Here is a 21,261-nt window from a genome sequence, read left to right on the forward strand (position 1 = left end):
TAATGTTTAGGGATTTAATAGTAACTTTTATAAACAAAATGAGCTAACTGCAACTCCTGTTTATGTTATTCAATTTATAAGACTTTAAATAATTTTCATTACCACTATTTAAAAATAGTTATAACTATGTATTTGTTGAAGCTATATTTGCTTTTTAAAAGAACAATAGTTGGAGCAAATGCAAAGTTTTACCCATGTGATGAAGTTATTTTAACAACTTAAACATATTACCTTAACATGATTCACATTTTTATGTACTACAATTATAATAACTATCCCTCTAAACTTATTAGTATTATGCTTTTATTTCTAATCTAGCATAGCCAAAACAATTTTATATTTAAATTTTTTAACCATACTTAGCTTACCCCAAAGTTTTATACAGGGTTCCCAATAAAGTTTCAGAACCAAGTTCTAGGGAAATCTATGGAAAAATATCAAAACTCTAGGAAAATTATCAAAACAATTTTGTCTGCTAGACAGTGATAGAGTACTACTACTAGCTACTGTTCATATTTTCTTTTACTTAATTTTGATATCAATTTATATGTCAATATTACTGCACTGGTTTGAACTAATTAAATTTAATCATTTTTTCTTTGAATGTCACATTAAACTATTCTTTAAAAAACAACCTTATATTTACTGAACTTTTTCAAAAAAAAAAAAGCAGTTAAATTACAACTTCAATAATTATTTTCTGGATTCCAACTTGACATTTACTTCTGCCTCTTCAGCCAACTCAACAATGCTAACTAGACAATAGGGTGCATCTGTTAACCTGACCCTCGAGTTTCCAAATGATTTTTTTTTCAGTGTGGGGAATCACATAAATAAACAACATAAAAAATATTAGCTTCCTAGTTTTTACCACCGTGGTGCACTTAATATTTATTTTAAACAACCCCTATGTAAACTGCATGGGACCTTAAAAATTCAACTGTTAAGTTTTTAGCTGCAATCTTTTTACATGTAGCAACCATCAAAAAAACACATTCTACACGTTGTTAAAATGATTAGAAGAAAGTTTTGTAGTGGAACTTTTCTATTTGTGTACTTTTTATTATTTTTTGCTTTTTTTAAGTTCTTTTGTGAAAATCAAGAAATTCCTCCGTGACAATATATTTGATATATTTAGAAAATTCTGTGGAAAAGATTTTTTTTTAAATTGAAAAATAAATAATTTATATAAAAAATAAACAAAAAAACAGTTTTTCTCTTTTTTTTTGTAATAGATATTTATTTTAAATTTTTTTAATTGTGTTCTGACAGAATTTTCTAAATATTGCAAGGAAAATTTCCTGAAAATTTGAGGTAGTTATCTCAAAAAAAATAGGAAGAGATAGATTTTAGTAATTTCTAGTTATTTGCCGTTTTAGTTTGCGCCTCCCATAAAAAACCTATTGTTGCCTCCCACTTTGACCGGCTATAACTCAAAAACTATTTTGAATTTTTTAAATCTGTAAAAGCATCTTGTACCTTTGTAAAAACTCTATTAAATAAAATCAAATTGTGAAAAGAGTGTTTTAATTCCTCCCCTATGCCCTTAACTTAACCATCAACCATAATTCTTTGCATGATCCAAAAACACAGAACAATTTACCTATTCTTTTTTTCACCAGCCTTAAGTAAATCCTCAATAGTCTATTTACTGCTAACACAGTCATATGATTTTTTCTAAAGCCATATTTTTTACAATGCAGTAAATTGTTTGACAGAAGATAACTAATCAGTCCTTCACACACTACTAACTCAAAAATTTTAGAAAAGGGAGATCAAGAGAATTAAGTCTATAATTATTTACATTTTTTTTCTTTACCATATTTGTAAACTGACACCACTTAACCATGTTTAAAAGACTAAGAAAACACACCACACTTAACACATTGATTATACTAATAGAAAGGTATGAAAGAGTTATTATTGCTACAAGCTTCATAAATTAAATACTAGGGACATCAGAACAGACTCTCATTTAATTTAAGTTTTTAATATAATTTTTAATTTTGTTCTTTGATAAAGATTCTTCAAAACAAAACCATTTTTCAGTTTCAAAGAACTTAACAATCAACATCTTTTTTATTATTAAATTATCAGCAATAGCTACAAAAATTTATATTCACTACATCCAATTTCTTTTAGTTCATCCACAAAATTACAATGCACATCAAGCAAATTATTCATTTTAGAAAAGATGTAGATTTAGTATCAAAAATATTATTAGTTATTTTTCACAACTTTTCACTACATGTTATGTTTTTATTTACAACCTGTTTGAAAAAAGTACCAATATCTTTTAGTAAATAGCTATTAGATTAGTAGACAATGCTTATAAAATTTGTAATCGAATTTAAACTTTTATAAGTTAATTATGTAAACCCACTGATTATTGCTTTAACTAAGAGCAGTGATCATCTAGTTGAACTTTTAGTTGGTGTACTTTTCATTTGCAGTGTTAGGAAAATTTTGATTTGATTGAGAGTGTGAGCTTTGAGACTTCAACAAATCATTTTTTATCTTGAAATATTGTGTTATACTTTTCTTGGGAGTTGGTTTTGATAGTTTTGATGTGTCCTGGGCATGACGTGAAACTGTTCTGGTGTATGACTTGATAACCAAAAGGTTTTTTGTACACCAGGTCCTCAGATCAAACCTTTTGAGTGTGTTTTTTTGTCGTTCAATAAACAATAAATGGCTTCACAATTAGGACCATAAAACAATTTTGAATTTTGTTAACTTAATGTAAAGATGTTTGAAGATAAAGTTAAGGGCATAGGGGGATTTAAGGGGGATTTTAAGGGCAGCATTAAAAAATTCAAAAAATGTTTTGAGATATAGCCAGTTAAAGTCGGAGGCAACAATAGGATCCTTATGAGAGGTGCAAACTAAAACAGCAAATAACTAGAAATCACTAAAAATCTATCTTTCCTATGTTTTTTGAGATAACTACATCAAAACAATTTTTTTTTTGTCTTTTTATTATAAAATTTTTAGTTTTTTTATCTTTTAAATTTTGTTCCCACAGAATTTTCTAAATATTCCAAGGAACATTTCCTGAAAGTTTGAGGTAGTTATCTCAAAAAACGTAGAAGATAGATTTTTAGTGAAATAGTCTATGTTTGCCGCTTTAGTTTGCACCTCCCATAAGGAAACTATTGTTGCCTTTGACTTTGGCCAGCTATATCTCAAATATTATATTGAATTTTTTAAATCTGTAAAAAGCATCTTGTAGCTTAGTAAAAACTATATAAAATTTCTAAAAAAAGGTGTTTATCCCCTTATGCCCTTAAATACAGGGTGGCTATTTTTTTGCATATCTGACAGCCATTGGTTTTAATCTTGCAACGTTCAACTCAGAGAGTTTTTAAAGCCACCATTAAGACCCTTATGCTAGCAGGCCACATTTTTTCTTCAAAGTACTAATTTTTTCCAGGTTTTTGCAAGTACAAACTTTTTTTAATTACCTAGGATAATGTCCACCAGTATTAAGCTGAAACTATATTGTAGATGTCTTTTTAAACCAAAGTTTTAGGCTAAAAATAAACTTTTAAAGCCTAATATGTTTATTCTAAAAAGATACTTTGTTTTAAACATCTTATATAAATACAAAGTAAAACTAAATTTATTATTATAAGCTAAAATTTTTAATGATTTTATTTTTCAATATTGTAATCAAGATAAATTTTTGTATTGATATAATTGCTTTATATTGTAAAATAAAAGCAGTTAAATAATTAAGTTTTATTAGTTTATGATAAGTAAGTCTGGTGCAACATCATCGTAAGTAATTACAGTATCTTTTTGGATTAAACATATTAAGCTTAAAAAAAATATTTTTAGCCTAAAAATATTGTTAAAAAAAACATCAAATACTGTGTAATTTCAGCTTGATATTGGTTTGACATCATCGTAGGTAATTACTAAATATTTTTGTTGTAAATTTTAGTTATTTCTGATTTAATTTTAACTTTGTTATTTTCATACAAAATTTAAAACTCCTTTTTTCATGGTTTTTGTACACTTTGATAATGGTGTATTATAGTTTGTTTTATCCGCACATCCAATATTGTATATCTGCTTGGGGTAGTGCTGCTGACTGTTACTTAAAACCAAATGTTTGTATGCAAAAAAGAGTAATTAGGTATGTTTGTCGTGTGCCTGCCTTGACCACAACAAACCCTTTGTTTGAAAAAACTGGTGTACTAAAATTAAATGATGTGTATAGATTGCAAATTTGTAAGTTGATGCGTAATACTATAACAGGATTTGATGTAGAACACAATAGATTTACACTTGCTAGCTCTATTCACTCACACAATACAAGATTTTCAAAGAAAAAGAATTTTATAACTGAAAGACCTAGAACAAGACTTGGCCTAAACTGCTTTAGGTATTTGGGTCCCAAGTTTTGGTCTAGTGTCCCTGAAACTTTTAAAAACTTAAAAAAAGATTGTTTTAAATTTAAATATAAAAAATTTTTGTTGAATAACTACAAGGAGTAGATTTAGAGTGCTTCTGCAAGTATGTTTTGTTTGTGTTGAAATTTGGTTGATGTTATTGGGGCATCAGATTGTAGTGTGTTGGTCTTTATTTTCTGAATGTCCTGTTAATGTAAGAGTGATTGTTATAAATTATTGAAATAAATTTTGTTTATTGTTAATATATTTTATTTGTTTTTCATTTTGTTATTGTGTTAGATTTAAGATAGATCATTTCATTTATTAAAATTTTATTTATTTATATATATATTTTTTTTATATATTTTTTTATTTTTATTAGATATTATAGGTAAAAGTTTAAATTTAGTACAAAATGTTTATTTTTTTTAGTTTGTTTATTTATTTAATATCTATTTTATTTATTTTACTTACTTATTTATTTTATTTATTTGTTTATTATTATTTTTTTTTTTTTTGAGTTTTGAACCAAGTTAATACTAAAGAAGTTGTAAAACACTTATAATTTTATTGATTTTAGTGTTAATGTATATATATATTTTATTTTTTTTAATACAAATAGTTACTTTTTTTCCTACTTACAGTTTTTCTTTAGTCTAGCTTGTTTTTTCTACAACTAAATACTTTAAATTAGATATTGGTTTATCTGAGTTTGCAACAGCTGATTGTGAGTTCACACTGGTGGCAGTGATCACATGATTGGATTGTTGATGTGTGTTTTGTTGTAGCGCCGGTGGATACTTACTTGGGGATTTGAGCTTCATTGGTTTTCCCACACTTTGTGGTTTTTGATGTTGAGATTTTAGCCTTGTGAGTGTTTGCCAAATGGCGTGTCACCAAGGGTTTTTGTTTTTTTGAATAAAGGGTTAGGACTAGTTTTTTATTTTTGGTTAGTTAAACATTTTTGTTTTTTTTTTTTTGTTTTTAGACAGATTTAGTTTTATTTTTAATTAAAAAGTTTTTTTTTTTCTTAGTAAATTTAAAAGATAGGGCAGGTGGAATAACACGTGATGAGCTGAAACTCACTTGCATGACCTTCAGAAAACGTTTATCGTTGTAGAGGGGAGAGTGGGTTTCTTCTGATGTTTTTCTACCTTTAAAAAAAAAAAAAAAAAAAAAAAGATTTGAGGTTTCTAGGTCAAATGGCCAAACTGAATATTTGAAAGTTAAACTTAAAAAGTGTTTTTAAATATTCATTGTTGGAGAAGGAAGAGTGAGTCACTAACTTTTTTAATTGTTGAAAACTAAATAATAATACTTAACAATTATTTATCCCAAGTGTTTAGAATTTTGTTAACTATCTTAAGTAATAACAGCTAGAAAAATAAACCACTAATTTCACCAAAACCAAAACATAATCGACATTCATTAACCTTTACATAGATACTTTATTTTTAAGGTTACTTTAAAGATTTCCAATTAAAATAAGCAAGTTAGGTCGAATTTCCCATCAGAGCTTATACGACGTTTCATCTTAACAAAATTTTATCTTGAAATTTTTTTAAATGTATTGCTTGTGGTTGAAAAGTTTTTCAGTTAAACACTAAAAAATTTAGTTGATAGATTGTAAATGAAATAGTCTAATCAAAAAATTAACAAAAGTTGATTAATCCGTATAAAATTTAAAAAAAACAACAGAAAAAGTATAAGATTGTAAAAACTTAAGCAAAATTGTGTCGAAATGTCTTAATATACTTAATTTCCGTTGAAGAGAACATATTTTAGTTTAATAAAAAAAGAGTACAGTAGAAATTATCATTACTTTTAATACCTTAGTTAAACGAAAATAAATATTTTAAGCTTAACTATAACTCAAAAAAAAGTTTACTTGGTGATTTTTAAAAACACAAAGAAAGAGTTTTTAACAAAACTTTGTTTTTATCATAAACATCTTTTCGAAGTAATTATACAAAGTTTTGCCCGCCGTACTTGCCAGATTTTAAGTATGGCGTAAGTCTAATATTTTTAAAAGCTGTAAAATGTTTTACTTTGATCGTCAAGCGTATAGTATTTTTGACATGTCGTATTTTAACTATGTTAAACAGTTTGTCCATTAATTTAACAAAAAAAATTATTAAAAAAAACAAGATTGTACACAATCAAAAAACTATTTGTTTAAGAAATACTTGTTCAAGAGTCTATTATTTAGCAAACATATTTAAATATTAGCTTATCTTTTTAGACTAAAACTTTTTTGGACCCTTACCGGGACTCTAGCGTTTAAAAAAAGTTTTACCTTTTTATGCAAGTCGGTCAGTTTTTAAAGCAAACTTCTCAAACAAACAAATAATAATATATAACATCGACCAAAGTTATAAAGACCAAAGCCTTGACTTTCATATCTTGTGAGAAAAACTCATACTAAAATATAGTTTCAAGTTCATGCAGCTTAGTTTGGTTCTTTGGCAAGCGCCTGCAGTCTTACTAATTAGAAGCTGAAAGTTGTAGACGGTAAAAACAAAATTAAAGTTTAGTAAGCAACGAAAGTTCAGGTTTCGGCTCGGCTAGTATTTAAAAATCAGTCTGAACTAAAAAAAGCAGAAAACAAGCTTTTAATGTTTTTTTTTAATTTATTATAAAAATTATGTTTTAATAATTAGTTTTTAATATCTTTAGGTAAGGTGGATTCCTAACTTAGGAACAAGGTAATAAATTAAAAAAACCTCATAAAAATTTGCTGACTTAGTTTTATCAGCAAAGCCCGCCCTTTCCTTTCGGCTTTTATGACTTCCGTAGATGTTTTCTTTAAATATAACTTATATGATTAAAGTTTTATGTAGACCCCTTGTACACAATAAAAATTTTTGATAGCAATAGAAATATGGATGCTATTCGTTGTTATCTACGTAATGTAGGTAGTTGTTCAATAAGATTGCAAAAACGATGCGCATCCATGTTTCAAAACCACAACATTAATATTAAACCGGCCTACACCAGCAAAAAAGTTTCTGACTACTTCAGCAACAAAAGTAAATGCTCGGAAGTATTTGACGCAAATATTATTTATAAATAAACCTGTTCTGCAGATCAGAGCATCTCTTACATTGAAGAAACATCACGGCAAATATTCCGACGAATTACAGACCACTGCGGAACAGATAAAAATGGCGCAATATTTGAACATCTTTTTAATTGCACACCCTGTCAAAACTTTGACATAGTTCATATCTTTAAAGTTTTGAAACGATGTAAGCAAAGCGAGCTCTCAGCCTGGAATCAATTTTGATTGAGGAATAGCGCCCCTATTTAAATACGCAAATAGCATTAAACGGAAAAACAAAATTATTAACAATTTTTAATAAACATATCTTTACTTTAGTTTTACTTGTTAAATCTCTAAATTTTGTATTTATTTGAATTTTTTCATACGTCATAATTTAAATTTATTTTTTTAGCTGTTCACTTACCAATTTTTTTTTTCAAATTTCATTTAAAATTTATCACTTGAGAATGAAACTCGTATAGCTTTGAAAAGCTTTGTGTAATAAAATATAAAACAAAAAGAATAATCTATTGATATTAATTTGCAATAGTATATAAAAAAAGTATAAAATTAAGTTACAGCTGCATGACAAACATTAATAAAAAAACACAACAAAAAACTAATAAACAACAATAAAACAAACAAAGATGGATCATGTAACTGCAGAAAGAAACAAACATACTCCCTGGAAGGAGGAGAATGTAGGGCAATAAATGTTTTTTACCAGGCAACAATAAAAACAGACAATTCATCAATATTAACAGTTGGAAAAAAAAAGTGTTGTACAGATTTGTTAATAAATTTGAATATTAAAAGAAAACTTTTCTTTTTTTTTAGTTCGAGCTAAGTAAAACTGATAAAAAAACTCATTTTTTCTAAGGGGCCCCACACTTAAAATCAAGCCTTATTCCATTTTATTTTTTTTTTAATAAAAGACAAAGGACCGTTCTCTAAAATAAAAAAAAAGTTTTTATTTAGCTTTTAAAATAAGGAAAATAATTAGATCTAAAGTTTGGACTTTTTTTTTTTAATTCTTGAAAAACGTTACCAAGCTAACTTCACACTCGTTCAAAAATGTACATTAGACTAAGTACTAATCAGCTAAAAAACGTATAGCAACACACAATACCACAAATAAAAGCAAACCAAACGACAAAAACTACCTCGAGTACAAACAATTAACTTAACTTCCAAAACTAACATACAAATTAAAAAATGAAAACAAGAACAACAAATTAACTTGGAAAATACTGAAAAGGAAGAAAAATATAAATCAGGAATAATAACATGCATGTTGTGCTTAAATGAAGCTTTATTAATACTTGAGTCTGATACAAATTCCATCAACAAAAGAACTGAATTAATGAACTCATGCATACACAGAAACTGGAAAGCAGATAAAACCTAAATAAGAATATAATACTAGTACAAAATAGGTTTTTGACCTTTTCAATGAGTTTTGTTGATATTTGGTTGAAATTAAAATTTATAGATAGTTCTTATTAGTTTTATGAGGGATTTCATGTTCAAACAATGATAATTTTAGTAAAACGTCCGTGGTTCATGTCTTACATTAAAACAGTTTAGATAACAAAAAGCATGGACCATTTAAAACAGTCATAATTAAGTGTATTAAAAAAAGTTTAATTTTTTTTTTGTTACAGTGACCGTTAGAAAATTGAGAGTCTTTGAAATTTATAATGGGGCATATTAGTATATATATAATATTAAATTATTAGAAAATTAAAAAAAAAACACCGACCAATGAAAACACACAAAGTAAGGATATTAAAATAAAAATAATAATAATATTTTTTGGCTAAAACATCGGTTGGAGTAAAAAAGTCCAAAAAAAACATTTTTTTAAGGGGCCTCAATAAAAAAGTCAAACCCCAATTCAATGAACTTTTTTAATTAAAGGCAAAGTAGCGTCCTCTAGAATTAAAAAAAATCTTCGTTAGCTTTAAGGACAAGGAAAATAATTGGATCCAAAGTTTGGACATTTTTTAAAAATTGCAAAAAATGCTAATCGAGCTAAGTTAATGCTCGTATATTTTATACTTGAAAAGGTCGCAATTTTTTTTGCCAACGAAACCTGGTAGTATATAAAATATTTGATTTGCACCTTTTTTTTAAACATGAAATACAAAAACAATTTTCAACACATATTTTTTCAATTAGGTTACTGCACTTTAAAAATAGTTCAATACTGTTTTATTTTTCATTTTAAAGAGTACCATTGGATTTCTTGATCTATTTAAACTTCAGCTACTTAAACATTTTAAATGTCACAAACAATTTACTAATTTCATTTGCAAGTATTTAGTTTTTTATATGAAAACCATAATGTTTTATATAAATCTTTTGAACTTGAATTTAATTTCAACTGCTTTTAACTGTATGATTTGTTTTTACTAAATTAGTTTTAAAATTGTATAAATTAAAAAAAAACAGTTTATTAAAAAAAATTAATGAATATGATAACTTAATTATAAAGATTTAAACTATTGTAGTAAAGTAATTTAAGTAATTTATCTAAAGTAATTTAAACTTTTAATCATCGATTTTAAATTGTTTTTAAGTTATTTGTATAGTGAATCTTAAAGACACTAAATAAAAAATAATATTTGATAAATTTAGTAAACATAAAAGTTTTTTATTAGAAAGTAAAGATAACTGACCAAAAGGTCTTTTGACCATATACACCAGGTCCTTTGACCACATTTTTAAGCTTCAATTTTTTAAACTTAAACTTACTTAATTGGCACAAATTAACTTTAAAAAAAAATTATATTTATTACATTTTTATTTTGAGTATAAATTCTCAGTTACTTTTGCGCTAAACTTTTTAGAAACATTTAAATTATAAAAAAATGCAATATTTTTAAGTAAAGTAAAGTTTTATATATTTTTCACTATTATGTTACCGTACCCTCGTTCGGTAAGCGGTTCTCGAATTTGACTGGGTGGATTTTGAACGCGGGTGGATTTTGATCGCGGGTGGATTTTGAACGTGTCCCAAAAAAAAAAACAATTATAGCTTCATCTAAGTTTATAAACTAAATTTTAAGCTTAATGTAGTAAGTTTATTAAAAAGAAGCGAAAGGATGCTCAAAATTAATTTTTGTCTAACGACCTAAGTGCACGAAAAGACCTCTTGGTTATCGAGTCGAACATCAAACTTAAATAAAAACTATAATGTTCTAAAAAAACAACAGTCAAAGTCGAAAATCTAAGACGAAATCTCTATGAAACTATGAAAAATGAGACTGTTAAACATTTTATATTTAAATAACTTTCTAAAAATGTCGAAAAATAAAATATACTAGTAAATCGGTTATCAAAAACTAAGAATTTGATTTATAATAAAATAAGCAACGTTATCTTGTGCTATAAGCATATAAAATATATTTAAAACTTTATATATACTCTAGATTAACACTAGATAGTGTTTAAAAGCTCACTAGTGACTTAACCATAAATCATCTAATTTATCTATTCTTATATTTAAGTTTTTGTTATTGATCTTCATATAGAGAAAAATTGCAGCAGTGGCTATTTCTATAATAAGTCTAACTATATATAAGAAAGTTATAAAAATTAGAAAGTTTACGGTAGTTATTAATCTTACAGATGACTACTTATTTTTTTTTTGGTGCAGTATGATTTACTGATGACGCAGTACTTTATTAATTTATAGCTCTTATTTCATTAAACTTTTGAAAAATTTAAGAGTAAGAAAATAACGTCAAGTTTGAATAAATGTTTATTAGAAGTTAAAAAGTCTTTTATCAGCAGTTTTGATAATTTTACTGTTACCAACTATTTAAAATTTATTAAATTTAAACTAAATATAGTTAGCTACCAAATCGTTTTTAGTTTTCCTTAAAAGTTCGTGAACTTCATTAACATCTTCAATTAGTAATAGTTTTCTTCTTCTTTTAGACTTATTTTTTGTAAAATTTGAATGCTCGGTTTTAAGTTTTCTAGAATTGTATTTTTTTTTACTTTCGTTTAGTTCTTTTGTTATATCATTAGCTTTTAGTTTTTCACTACAATCTCTTCTCAACTTTTTCTTGTAGCTTTCTTCCTTTGATTTTTTCTTTGTAATATACCTGGACCCGTTTTTTCGTATTTTTACTTTCCATTTTATAGTAGAAAGTACCCTATTTCCATCATCAGAAAAATACTGACAATTCCTCGTTGGTATTATTGAATTTTTATTCAAGAAATTATCATCATTATAGATAAAACAGTTGTGAACTAGTTTTTTGTCAGAATAATGACTGAGACAATCTTGATGTTTTTTTAAGCTTTTTAAGTCTTTCTGTTTCAAAAAGTATAAATATGATTCATTTTGATAGGTCAGTTCATTACTTTTTTGTATGCTAGAATAAGGTGATGGTCCGGCAATGCTATAGGTAGATGAAGTAACAGAATTTGAACCAGCTTTATCATTAGTACTGTGAATTAATTGTCTGTTTACCAACTCTGTATAGTTTTCACACGCAATTTTAACCCATGGACTTCTAACTTCTGTTTTCATACTTGCATTTTCAAACTCAAAAAGCAATTTTTCAAGTGCTAAATATTTGTTTTTATCTTTAAACGCTTTTTACTGTGTATTTTCATTAACTTCATTACTTCGAATTTTTAAAGAGCTTTGTTTTAGAGCATCACGGGACATCGCTAAATATTTTTTTTCTAAATAAAATTTTCTTGGTCTGAAAAAAATAATTTAATTAAACTTTAATATTAGTAGAGTTAAACTAGAGGCATACTGTATTTTTATAAACCAGTGTTTATTATAAATGTGACGTACTTAAATTATGTTCTTAAACAAAGTTAGTTGTTATATTTAACTAAAATATTTATCTTATTTTTATTTTTAAACACATTTCAAATTAGTTTGATTAGATGAGTTTTAGTTGTTTAAATCACTCACCTAAAGTTATGCGATATATTTTAATATTTCTGAATAACAAAATAGCTTTAGAATAATAGTTTTAGGGCAACTTTTACTCTAAAAAAGTTTATGAGCAATAAAGCTTCTGAGTAACTTAAGCTACGTTGTATTACTTAACTTGAGTGCACGATTATTCAAATTTGGACAATTCAAGTTCTGACAACTCAAATTCTAAAAATAAAATGAAAGTTCCAAAACTAAAAAAATAATGGATATTTGTCAAATATAAAACATACACACGTAGGTCCTATTATTATCTACAAGTCATTTTTTCTTTTTGCAAAACACTAAGTATTTTTTGAGGTATGGCTTAAATAAAGTAAAAATGGTAGTTGTTTTTAGTAATTTTAAAATATATTGAAACTTATTTTAAATTTATTTAACTCATTGAGATATAGTCTTTTAAATATTTTTTTTAAGAATTAGAGTTGTCCAAATTTGAATTTTCATGTAACCACTAAACATACGTAAGAAAAAAAATTGAACTAAGTACATTTATTCAAAGTATACATACTTAATTTTACTACAAAGTAAAAAGAGCAAGCTTAAAGAGAAAAAAGCATATTAAAATAGCAAACTTATGAATAGTGTTAATTTTTTTTAACTATTTTTCTACAAGTTCTACTTTTTTAACTTTTATGCAAGTTTATTGTCAATTTCTCATATTAATTAGATAAATTAGTTCTTTTAGTAAAAAAAGTTAAAGAAAAAATATTTATGTTTAACCAAATTAATTTTTTTATTGTTATAGCTGCTATACTAACTAGTAAAGCAAAGAAAGATTTAAACTAGTTAAGCAACCTGTTTTAATTAAAACTAGTTTAAAAAAAAATATTCTTTTTAATTCCTTTATTATATCGAACCCTAATGTCTTTTTTTAGGTAGAAAATTCTGTAACTATTTCAAACAAGGTTCTGTATAACAAAATATGTAGAAAAATAAAAAAATATAATGTTTATAATCAGTGTTGTAACAAATCTCAAGTGTTTGAACAATATTTTCATTTTAAAAACCAAAATAATTTTTAGATAGGCTTAGAAAACACTGCCTAATTAAAATTCTAATAAATTAAATTTTATACGGCATGCTTGTTTTATAGAAGCTATACAGAAATGTCAGCTGTATGGCTCGCGGTTTTATTTGAAAATTTAATGAGAGAAATTTATAACATGAAAAAGGAAAAGTTCTAAAACTCTTTTAAAATATTTAGTTTTAGAATAGTAAAGTTAGAAAAATTTCTAGCATTTTTCAAATATTACTTACTTGATTTGGTGTCTTAACATACCTTAGGAGTAAAATAAGTTTTTGACAAAATATAAAAAATAGTAGTTTATTTAACCCAAGTTCCATCTATTTTTATATTTAAATTACTTTTTAGGCCATTGTTTTTCAGGTTAAACTTTTTTTTTACCATATAGCTTAAAAAATTATGAAAATTTTGAGAAAATTTTGAGAAAATTGCTATAAAAATGCACGTTGTTTAAAAAAAAAGTATTCAAAAAAACTATCAAAACACCACAAAATACTTCAACGATCGCTTTACATTTCAAAATTTATTATTTAAATTTTTGATGATAATTGAAAGTATACAAATTAAAGCTGTGTAAATTTAATTTTTGAACAAGTCGTTTGCTTAAAAAGGTTGTAAAAACTTTTGATTCTGGTTTACACAACTATTTGTTATGTTTAAAGTCAATTATGAAGATTTAGTTTGTACAAAGTAGTTATTTAATAATAATAAATTATTATATTTTGTTGAAAAATTAACTTTATAGTTTAAAAGTATATTATTACTTATGTTTAATTTAGCAACAGGTTGTTTATGTTTTCGATTATTTTTAGATTAAATCCTAGGTCACTAATTTTAAATTTTTTACAACATAAATAAAACGATTTAGCTAGAATTTTCTTTTTTTTTTTTCAATAATTGCCTATTTTGCAGAAATTTTATAAAAATTGTTTCCTTTCATTAGATGTCACCTCTTTATTAGTTATTTATTTTAAATATTTACCTCCTTGAGAGTTTTGCCCCTAAAGAGCCGTTTTGGTCAATTTTAGAAACCCTTATCTAAGCCAGTTATTAGTATTACAACATTTTTCTTTACTTTTTCATACTACATCATATAACATAACTAATGCAGGTAATTTAAAGTTAATAAAGTATCAGTCTATATCAAAGTTTTGTAAAGCTTTTTAATTAACCTTATGTTATTTATTTCAGTACACTTGCTAAAAAGAAACTATTTTAATATAATAATGTAAATAAACAAGTTGAGAAACTAACTGTTAAGCCTTTTTACATAAAGTTTACATTCAAGTTTTTTGTTAATACAACTTCGCAAACTAAAACTAATTAGTATAGTAGTGTCTATTTTTGAAGTTTTCCCTACACAAAATAATTTCCCTACTAAATACTCGCATCGATTTGTTTAATCTATTGCGTAAAAATTTACCATATGCATTATTCTTAATAAATATGCTACTTTTGAAGTTTAACATGATTTACTTTTTTAGGTGTTTAAAAATGTACTATGTATTATAAAAAAGCAGCCATAATACCTAAAATATTTTACATATGTTTTTCATTATTTATTCAAAGGCTTTAATATATTAAATACATATGTTTCAAAATACCGTTTATTCAAAAAAAAAAATTATAATTTTAGTTTAATAACAAGCTTTAATACAGTAAATTATAAGATATAGTATTTTTTGTAACAACTAATTAAACAAGACACTTGAAAACTTACAACAGTGATAGTACTAGTTCAGCTATGCACTATACTAAAACTATTTTTTCATGTTATATATTATAGTATTACTAAAAAAAGTTTTTAAGTATAAAACTATATATTTAGAACAAAAGATTTCTAAAATATTTGTTTAGTGTTGAAGTGTGAAAATTTTTTAAAGTAAAATAAATAAATCTAATAACAAAAAAACTCTTGCTCAAATCAAAACTAAAAAGTATTGCTATAAAACGTTGAGTAGTACAAAAAAGTTATTATTGTAATGTATCCCTTAAACTCCTAGTTTTAGATGTTTTTAAAAATTTAAGTACTACATTATAATTATTATAACAAAATTTTGTAAGTAACGATAACAAACTTCAGTTTTTCCACACTGAAACAAAAATTAAATAAAAGAAATACAAATAAATTGTTAAGAAATATCTAAATCTATAAATATGTTTTAATAGGGTGTGGTACACAAAGTTTCTTTGTAAAATACTATCAGAAAGTAGTTTTGTAATATCAAAATTTCAATAAAACTAATTATAAAAAGATTTGAATTTAAGTATGATTTTAATTTAACAAACCTGAGTAAAAAAAGAATAACTTATTTAGAAGTTTTTCGATGAAAAGCTGCAACGTTTTTATAATTTAATTATAGTGGTTAAGAACATTTTTATATTTTTATACATTGTTATAGTTTAGAAGTTTAACTGCTTAGAAAATTAAAACTTAAAAATCTCACAGTTTATATATAACTTTTTGTTTGGCATTTACTAAATATTTTACGAAGAGGACTAAAAATAAGCAACCTACCTAATTCTTGATAGTTTATTATTATTTTTACCGTATAAGTATTACTTACAAATTTAATAACTTTGAATAAAACGAGTTTTTAATCTTAAAAATGCTTTATTATTTTAAACTATAAATATATCAGTATTAAAAATTTTAAGATGTCAATACTTTATATAACTCTCTAAATCGAAAAAGCTTTCACTTATTGCTACATTTTTGAAAAGTTTTAATACTAAAATGTTAATAAGGCTTTAATTGTAAGCTTGTATGTTATTCCATGTTATACACAACATCGTAAATAAAATGACGTACTTTCGTTAATGTATAAAGTTTTAAAGCTTAAATTTTTTAAGCAGTTGCGTTATTTACTTACGACTTTTAAGCATAATTCAAAGAATAATATCTATGGAATTCAGTTAAATACAATTAGAACTGAACGACATAATTATATGATGTTTTTTGAAACAGTAGTGCATATGTTCGCTTAAGTTTATACTTGACAAATAGAAAATAATATATAAAACTATTTTTTTTTGTTTTTTGGTTACGTAACATATTTTGTTTGTTCGAAGTTAGTTAAAATAAATTATGCTTAAACAACATTTAAAACAAAATAAACTTTAAAATTTACTGAGTTATTTTTGTTATAACTTGATTTATGTAACAGCATTTTTTTATATTCTTGAAAATTTCTATATGAATAAAAATAGAGTTTAATTTATACACAGGTTTGTGAACTTTAGAAAATTTGACCTCATAGAAAAATTAAAGTTATCTAAAAACTATCGCGAAAATTAAATATATCTCATTTTAAACAATAACTTTTTTGTTTTCTAAAAATAAAAGAATTCATTCGAAACACTTTGAAACAATTAGTGTAAAAAATATATCAGAGATAAATAGCTGATACTTCGCATGAAATGCTGTAATTAAGGTAGTTTGTAAAAAATGAAAAAATATGGTTTGCAAGCATGTATTAATTGTTGTGTTTTAGCCAAAAAAACTAAGACAAATGTATAAAATTAAACCGCAGCTTATGCCATATTACTTTTGTTTATTCGGCTACTTAATATTAGTAAAGTTAATAAATTACTGTAGTTGTTTTAACTTATTTTTTTAATATACATTTTGTATTCTACCCCTACACTTTTTTAACTTTATTTGACGGCTGAAAAATAGAATGAAATTCTAAATGCAGTTCATTGAAGTTTCTGTCATAGCGACGTAAAAAACTCATACAGATAAAGTTTTTTTAAAGTTTTCAACTTTAGAATACTATTTTGTTAAACTATATGTGTTAAATTTTATCATGCTAGTTTAAAAAGCTTTTAATTCTAATTTAAAATAAAACTTTTAGAGCAAAATATTTACTTTACACACTAAAGTAAACTCATCTAAACATTACAAAAGAGTAAAATCAGACTGCTATTAGAGTAATAAGTAAGTATAACAAAACAAGTTTGTTGCTTTTTTTAAGTATAAGGTCAAAAACTAGGGTTACTAAATTCCTCTAGTAAATAATTTTATTCATTTTTCTAAAATTTTTCAACTTCAACCTTGCTTTATTTTACATTTTTAGGACAAAACAACAAACTATTTTTTGTTTTGTTTAAAAAAGCATAACTTTGACTAAAAAATAGTTTTAACATTGCAGTCTATTTTGATGCAAAATCTTTTTTTAAAGTCGGGACATTATGGCTCTTTGGAGGTTAAGGCGGTTTATATAAAACAATTGTTTTTGTTTAGTTTTTTACCTTATCCTACTTCACTTTATGTTAATGTTTTTTTATTTTCATCTTTGATTTTAAATGTGTCCAATTTATCATTTTAATGGACTACGTTGTTGAATACGCTGCGCAGCTAGTCAGAGTAATTGACTTTTTAAAGAATGAAATATTATAAAGAGTTATTTTATTTCTATTGTATCGTCTGACTGTTGATTTTTTCAAAGTTTATAGACGCTTCAACAAAATGCTTTATTATTGAAAATTTACAGAATTATGTAAAATTGAAAAAAGAAAAACATTAAAAATAAACTGAAAATATAACAAAGTTAATCTTAAGGAATTTAAAAAATATATATTGGTTATAGAATAATATAAAAAGTATTGAGTTGATTAAGCATTTATGGAACAATTTATTATACGTTTGATGATATAGAATACATAACATTACAGAATATCTTAAAGTGTAAATAATAATGTAAGTTATTATTGTGTCATTCATTTAATAAGATAAAACGATGACAGTGCTAAAAGTCAATTGCTGCGAAGTCTTTGTTTACTTTGAAAAGATCAGAAATAAATACAAGCTCCCGATAAGTGAGAACATAGTTATTTTTAAATCTAAAGAAAATAACTAACAAAGACATTTTTATGGTACACAAACATGTTGACTTTGGATATAGTCCAATGTTTATACTTTTTATGCTTACAACATTTATTAATATTTTCAATTTGTTAAGTTATTTTCGCTTTACTTTGTACTATAAGTGTATTTTCCGTAGACCAATCAAACAAAAGTTTTGCCAAGGTACGCCTAGCTTGGGTTTTAACTAAACAATCTAAATTTCGACAAGTATTGATAAAAAAGTAGAGAAACATTTCGAAAAAAATAAAATCTTTGTTCAAAAGGTAATCTACAAAATAAAAAATTAAAACTACATATTTCATTTTAAGCTTTATAATTGCATTGAAATTTTTTGTATAGCTGTAAGAACTGTTGAAAACGTAACTAAATACATTTATCATTTTGTTATTGAATTGATTGAAAGTTTTTATTGGCTAACTTGTTATATAAAACGAAACTGGTGAGTTTGATAAATTGCTTTTTTTGTTAGTACAAACCAAACTAGTGAATATTTTTTTGTAGTTTTCAAAACAAAATACAATAGAAATAACGTTAACAATCAAACCAAAATCATACACCAAGTTCCTAAAAGAACTCCGAGTCTCAGTCAAAATAAAAGAAACGAGGAATGCAGCCAGAAGATCTGATATTATGCAGACTAAAGTACAAAGACAAGCCGCCCTTGCTGCTCTCATAATCCTTTTGTTTTTAGTTATTATACTTTTAGATGTTTTTTCAAGCGACGAAATAGATAAGTCAGATCTTAGTGCTATAGTTGGGTTAAGTAAAAGTCCAAGCAAAATAACTTGTGATGTTACTAAAGTTGCAGCAACTAAATAATTAGACAAATGTTCATTTTCAGCTTCCTCAAGAATTTTACATCCATCCTTTTTGCTTAATTCGTACGTTACAGGATTTACAAACAGAATAACCGAAGAAACTCCAAAACACAGAAAAATAATTACAAAGCTGTGTGAAAAAAAAATCACTGTTTTTGTTTTTAAGTGAGACATCATTGGTTGACTATAAAACAGCTTTTGACGATACCACACAAAGAAATAAATTGCAGCAATAGAGAAAGCATATACAGTTACAGAAAAGTCTAGCAAAATTTCACATGCACGGTTGCCTTCTTCATTTTCTTCGTAAGTATATCCAATAGCGACGATTAGAGCCGTCGTCATAAACCTCAGGCTCGTTATAAGCAGCCCTGCTGCAGCAAGACACAAAGATACGAGTGCATTTTTCTGAGAAACAACTTTTGTATAAAATTTCCACTTTTTCGTTCGAACTCCATACATTATAACTGAAGATGCGATCCACAATGAGACTATTAGTAAAACTAATGACAATACAAGTGCTGTTGCTTGAGAAGCTCTTGTTGTAGATTCTTCTAAACTATTTTTCGAGTTACTACCATTTGTTGTTGAATTATTCATATGTATTAAATAGTTTTTTATGTCTAAACAATAAAATTTTTGATGTCTCCCTTTAAAATCATTGTTAAATGAAAGCAAAAATGTAAACAAAAAACTTATAAAAAACCTCTATAAAAATTTATAACAAGTGTTATTAAAGGAAAACTGAAACTTATAGTTTTTTAATATTTCTTATATTTATACTATAAAAATTCTAATTTGAATTTTTTATGCTTAGAAATACAAACAAAACGACTAAAACTTTGTGTTAACAACTACACATTTATAACAAAATTGAATTTTTTTAGCAAAAACCAAGTGCTTCTACTGTTTATAATTTTGGTGTAAAAGTTATGTTTTCAAAAGCTTTGAAAAAAAAAAATACTTAAGAATATGTGAAAACTATCGTGATAGTTTGATTTTAAGGTAATACACTTAAAACTCCTTCTACAAAACACCATAATATTCTATTAAAGCTCTAGCCAAAAAAAGCTTACAAATTTTAACTTATAATCTAAGTAGTAAAAAAAGTCTAGTTAAAACAAGTTAATATAGTTTTTACTATAAAAGTATGCGAGTTTTAGAGAAATTTAAATTTAGTTTTGTATAGTGAATCATCAAAATTAATGACCAACGTCAAGTTAATTGGTGACTCAGTTCTAGTTTATTTTTGGATCAGCTCGTTTTAAGCGTAAAAAGTTTTTTTATTTTTTATTAAAGTGAGATCGGTTAATACTACTAACAACGGTTTTATGTGACTAATAAATAGTGTCTTTTTAGACTTTTACAGAAGAATAAGAATATATTATATAGGTTAAGAACCTATAGTTTTTTGTTAGCTTATAGTAAAAAGTATAAACTATGGCTTTAAATAGCTTTAAAATTCCCTTGCTTTAGTTTTCTGACCTATGGTGGCAATATTTTCTTTCGTCTAATAAAACAATAAATCGCTTCAAATATTTTACCCATTGTATCAGGGGCGTGCTTTAACTAATTTCCTGTGAACCCCCTGAAAAAATAAATTCTTAGAATATCACTAAAATCGTTGTTTATTGACTTTGTTTTGGTTATTCGATTAACTTTGAATAATGAATGTTGAATTTATAACACTGAAAGATTATAAGTTTTCGTAACAAAAAATGCTCGTTTTTGCCAAGCTAAAATAGATTTCATAGGATTTTAATGGTGACGTGATAATAGGTAAAAGTTCTAAGTAGCATTTTTTTTTCAGGGAAACTTTTTACTAGGATATGCTTTTAGTTCCCATTATAAATTGTTACTTGTGTAAACAAATTTTGATTAAGTATTGTTTTTCAACTAGTAAGTTCAATTTTACTTAAAAAAATGTCCAATATAATCTTTAAACTTTTGTTTCACTTAGTTGATTGTATATAATAATGTTGTGTGAAGCTTTTAAACTTTGAAAAGTTCAATTAAAAGAGTTTTCAAAATCATCTTTAGACAAATACTACACCACCTGGCAATTTATTCTTTTATCATTTAATGGTATTTTAATGTTTTATTTAAGTTATTTTATTTTTGCATATCTGTTGGCCAC

The 21,261-nt window shown here is 25.2% G+C and overlaps 1 protein-coding gene across 1 annotated transcript; it reads right to left on the reverse strand.

Moving 5' to 3' along the window:
* Positions 1-4,504: 4,504 nt before the first annotated feature.
* On the reverse strand, positions 4,505-19,729 carry LOC145838041 (uncharacterized). The gene is made up of 3 exons (XM_082945570.1): positions 18,851-19,729; positions 5,484-5,551; positions 4,505-4,603 (listed from the first exon to the last, which is right to left on the reverse strand). Exons 1-3 carry the CDS (start codon positions 19,722-19,724, stop codon positions 4,505-4,507), a joined length of 1,041 nt encoding a protein of 346 aa, XP_082801696.1. The 5' UTR covers positions 19,725-19,729.
* Between the last annotated feature and the right edge of the window lie 1,532 nt (positions 19,730-21,261).

This window comes from Thalia democratica, chromosome 1 (assembly GCF_965202585.1).
Source record: "Thalia democratica chromosome 1, ktThaDemo2.hap1.1, whole genome shotgun sequence".
In the NCBI taxonomy this organism is placed as follows: Eukaryota; Metazoa; Chordata; class Thaliacea; order Salpida; family Salpidae; genus Thalia; species Thalia democratica.

What these genes read in the sequence shown, in the direction of transcription:
- LOC145838041 (XM_082945570.1), bottom strand. Translation starts at nt 19,724, where the DNA reads ATGAATAATTCAACAACAAATGGTAGTAACTCGAAAAATAGTTTAGAA. An exon ending in GAACTTGGTGTATGATTTTG is followed by an intron (nt 5,552 to 18,850) that starts GTTTGATTGTTA and finishes TTTTTTTTAAAG; the next exon opens with GTAGAAAAACATCAGAAGAA. An exon ending in GTTTTCTGAAGGTCATGCAA is followed by an intron (nt 4,604 to 5,483) that starts GTGAGTTTCAGC and finishes TTACATTAACAG; the next exon opens with GACATTCAGAAAATAAAGAC.